Source organism: Propithecus coquereli, unplaced genomic scaffold, assembly GCF_000956105.1.
Source record: "Propithecus coquereli isolate 6110/MARCELLA unplaced genomic scaffold, Pcoq_1.0 Scaffold32, whole genome shotgun sequence".
NCBI classification, from domain to species: Eukaryota; Metazoa; Chordata; class Mammalia; order Primates; family Indriidae; genus Propithecus; species Propithecus coquereli.
In genome coordinates, this window is record NW_012148841.1 from 4,704,112 (window position 1) to 4,707,500 (window position 3,389).

Below are 3,389 nucleotides of genomic sequence, written 5' to 3' on the forward strand. Positions count from 1 at the left end.
AAGCACACTATATACAGACTTGATCTTAATGGCTCTGAATGATCCATTAAAGTCTATTGCATCAATTACCCACATATTAAGTACTCCCTAAGTACATAACAGACTGTTAAAATTCAGACTAAGTCTTCATTGTTTATTTTATCAATGATCTGTGGCTAATAGGTTGCATTTTCATTCCTAGTAGGATAATTTCAGGACTCACTTAAGTGTATCCAGAAGACATAGGTTTGTGGCATATCAGTGCTTTTCACAGGACATACAATGGGACCAATTTGCTACCTCCTTTATGGTAACAGGTTTATATTTGTAATCAAATGGCCATCACAATTTCTAAGAAATGTTTTTTAGAAAAGCCTACTATAAAAGTAGATACATTGTCTTAGAGCACAGAGCCCGAAGTAAATAAGACTCATGCACTTTGTTACCAAGAAAAAGAGAGTTGATTTTATTCTTTTAAGATTAATTACAATATGAGTTAAGTTTAGGGCCACGGGTGACTAGACTGTGATCTCTTTGGGAACTGGGATATCTTTTGTCTCAATAGTTTGTACAGGAACAGAATAAAGTAGGTTCTTAAAAAAAGTTTGCTAAAAAATTAGTCAATGAGTAGATGAACAGATGAGGAAAGGGCAGGCTGCTTCTAACTTGTGTAGGTAATGGAGTGAAGAATGTACTAGGGTGTGTGGGACAAGACCCCCAGGACCCTGGTTATACAATTTATCAGCTGTGTGACCTTTAGTGGGAAATTTAAGCCTTCAAGGGCTTCTAGTTTTTCACCTCTCAAATAAAAGGTTTGGGGAAACTGATCTCTAATACTCCTTCTCAACCTCAAATAGGATGATTCTTCTGGTGTTGTGTTGACCAAGGTGACAATTTATTTTCTTTATAGTTACCTACCTATACAAAATCCATGGCATACATTAATTTGAGATTTTGTTACTTCAAACATTAAACTAGGGGTGGGGTGGTTTCAGAAACCTGTCCTAGATTACATACTTTATTTATGCTTCTAAGCAGTCACATACAGACACATTCAAAATTCTTTTTTCTAAGTAAATTCGTCCTTACATGCATCTTAAGATCTTTTGGAAAAAAATTTCCTTAAGATAAAAAGTTTAAAGTGAACCATTCCATTTAAAATTACAACCCACAGTTCAATGTGCTGATGTTAATTAAGAGAAAAGACAGGAAAAAGGTTGAATACTGGCTTCAGCTTTAGTGAGAAAAAAATTAGTCCTGTGAGTGATCTCCAGCTGGTCACATGTGAGAAGACAAGGTGTGATCTCGCCGATTTGCAGCTGCTTCACTGCTAAATTCTGCCCTCAGTACAAATACTTAATTTGCTTATTCTTCTTCTTTCTCGCTCTCTTAAAAATAAGTAATCTTAGGATGAAAATCTTGTATACCTTGGACTGAGTCTGAAAGTGGAACTACTGCTGTGTAGGTCACGAAATGAAGTTGGCTTGTATTTAAAATCCAAACTCTACGGATTCCCAAAAGTAACGAAACTCAACTCTTTAATTCATTTTTTTTGCCCATATAAAGTTGAAGACTAAAATGAAATAGCATTGAGTCATCTCTTGATAGTTAGGTAACCTGAAGAATCAAGGTAAATGAAGGCTGACTAAATTGTATTTTCCACCTTCAGAGTTCCTGTAATTACATTTACCCAATTATTCTGAAACTCGTTCAGCCATTAGGTGTTGATTTGTTTATGAAGTCAGCGACTGACAGCTGTTTGGGTCTCATTAGGACTTGTTCTTATGTAAATGTCTCCCATAAAAATGAAATTAATTTTCACTGGGTAACAAACGTTGGGTTCATATACAATATAATTTCTCTGAGCAGGTGTATACATTTGATGTTCCTACTAGCACATTCCTATCTAGCACATTTTCCAAACTTCACAGATCTTTGATAATGCAGGAACCACATTTGCTTTTATGCATTCAATTTATATTATAGTTGCATATGTTTTAATCAAAATGCAGAACAAAGGTTTGGCCAAAAAAGGAGTACTGCTTCAAACCAAAATGCACTCTCTTTCCCCAATGCTTGAGAAAAACATGCTATTCACAAAAGTTTGAGATAAACATAATAAAGTTATTGAGAATGCCAAGAAGAGTGAATATGCTTTATAGTAGAGTTTTTGAGCATTACAGATCCAAAAACAATGACGATAACTAGTTGAATACTATTTTTTTTGAAATGTAGCAATAATGTTTAGTTTATGTATTAGCCAGTCGGAATGCTAAAATAAATACCGTACTGGGTTGTTTTTAAAAAAATATTTTCACTTTCTTTTTCCAGGGCTTTGAAGGAAAGTTAGAAAAGCAGAATGAAATTATTTATCACATGTACTTAAAGGCAAATGGTCAGGGGAATAACCTGGTAGAATTTTTCTGTTGTAAAAAGAGATACTTTATAATAAAACATCTCTTTAGTTCATTGAGGCACATCAAATTAAAATTCTATTTAATTCCCCAACATTTAATAAGTACACCTACTATGTGGCAGGCACTGTGTTACAACTAAAAAGTTTAAGGGTCAATATATTTCCTTTCAGGGCCTAATTAACGCTGATAAGAGGTGGGGATGATACCAAAATTTTCAACTTGGGTGGTGCTATCTTTTGAGCTAAAAATAATAATGCAACATATTAATACAATTTGAGTGTAAAATAGCCTGCAAAAGTTTTTCTGACAAGGACAAAACTTTCTGGATGTTGCCTAAGCTACATTAAATAAGAATAGTAGTTTACAGTATCTCTAGGTATGAAAAGACATCTCTAAAACACTATCAATTTTATCTTATCTAATTTTGAAATTATACTTTACATGTCAAGGAGAATAATTAACAATCTTTAAATAATGAGGGAAATATACTTAATGGTGAAATAAAAAGAAAATAAACCTCAGTAGTTTTGCACCCAGTATGACAGTATTTCAATTGTTTGATATGTTGTTTTGTATAAACTTGATAGATGTGTTTGGAATGTCATTGAAATTAAATGAAAATCTTGATTATATTCCCAGCGATAGACATAAACAAGTAGAATGTTAGAGAAAGTAACAACTTGTTACATAAAGCATTAATAGAGTATCTAGGAAATGGCTCATAGTTGGATATAAAAAAATCTGTGGAAATCAAATTTCAAGCATTTTATTCCGACTGACATAATAATGCATCCTTAAAAAATAATCAAGGAGGCATTCTTACATAATGCAGTAATTCAATTTTCAAATAAAGGTGTAAAAATAATTTTAGGTTGTTATGTAACTGGTTGTTTTTGTGTAGAGCCTTTTATATAAAATAATCTGAGAAGGTTTATTTAGTAATTTTATCTTTAGAAAAGGGTTATGGGAAGGCATATACAACAGAAAACTAAA

The 3,389-nt window shown here is 32.7% G+C and overlaps 1 protein-coding gene across 1 annotated transcript in view; it reads right to left on the reverse strand.

Annotated features, from left to right (window-relative positions):
- RELN (reelin) overlaps window positions 1-3,389 on the reverse strand; it is a 462,655-nt gene that overhangs the window by 135,908 nt on the left and 323,358 nt on the right. The window contains exon 22 of the mRNA XM_012650296.1: window positions 1,407-1,483. Coding sequence (XP_012505750.1) covers window positions 1,407-1,483 — 77 coding nt within the window. The remainder of the gene's footprint in view (window positions 1-1,406; window positions 1,484-3,389) is intronic.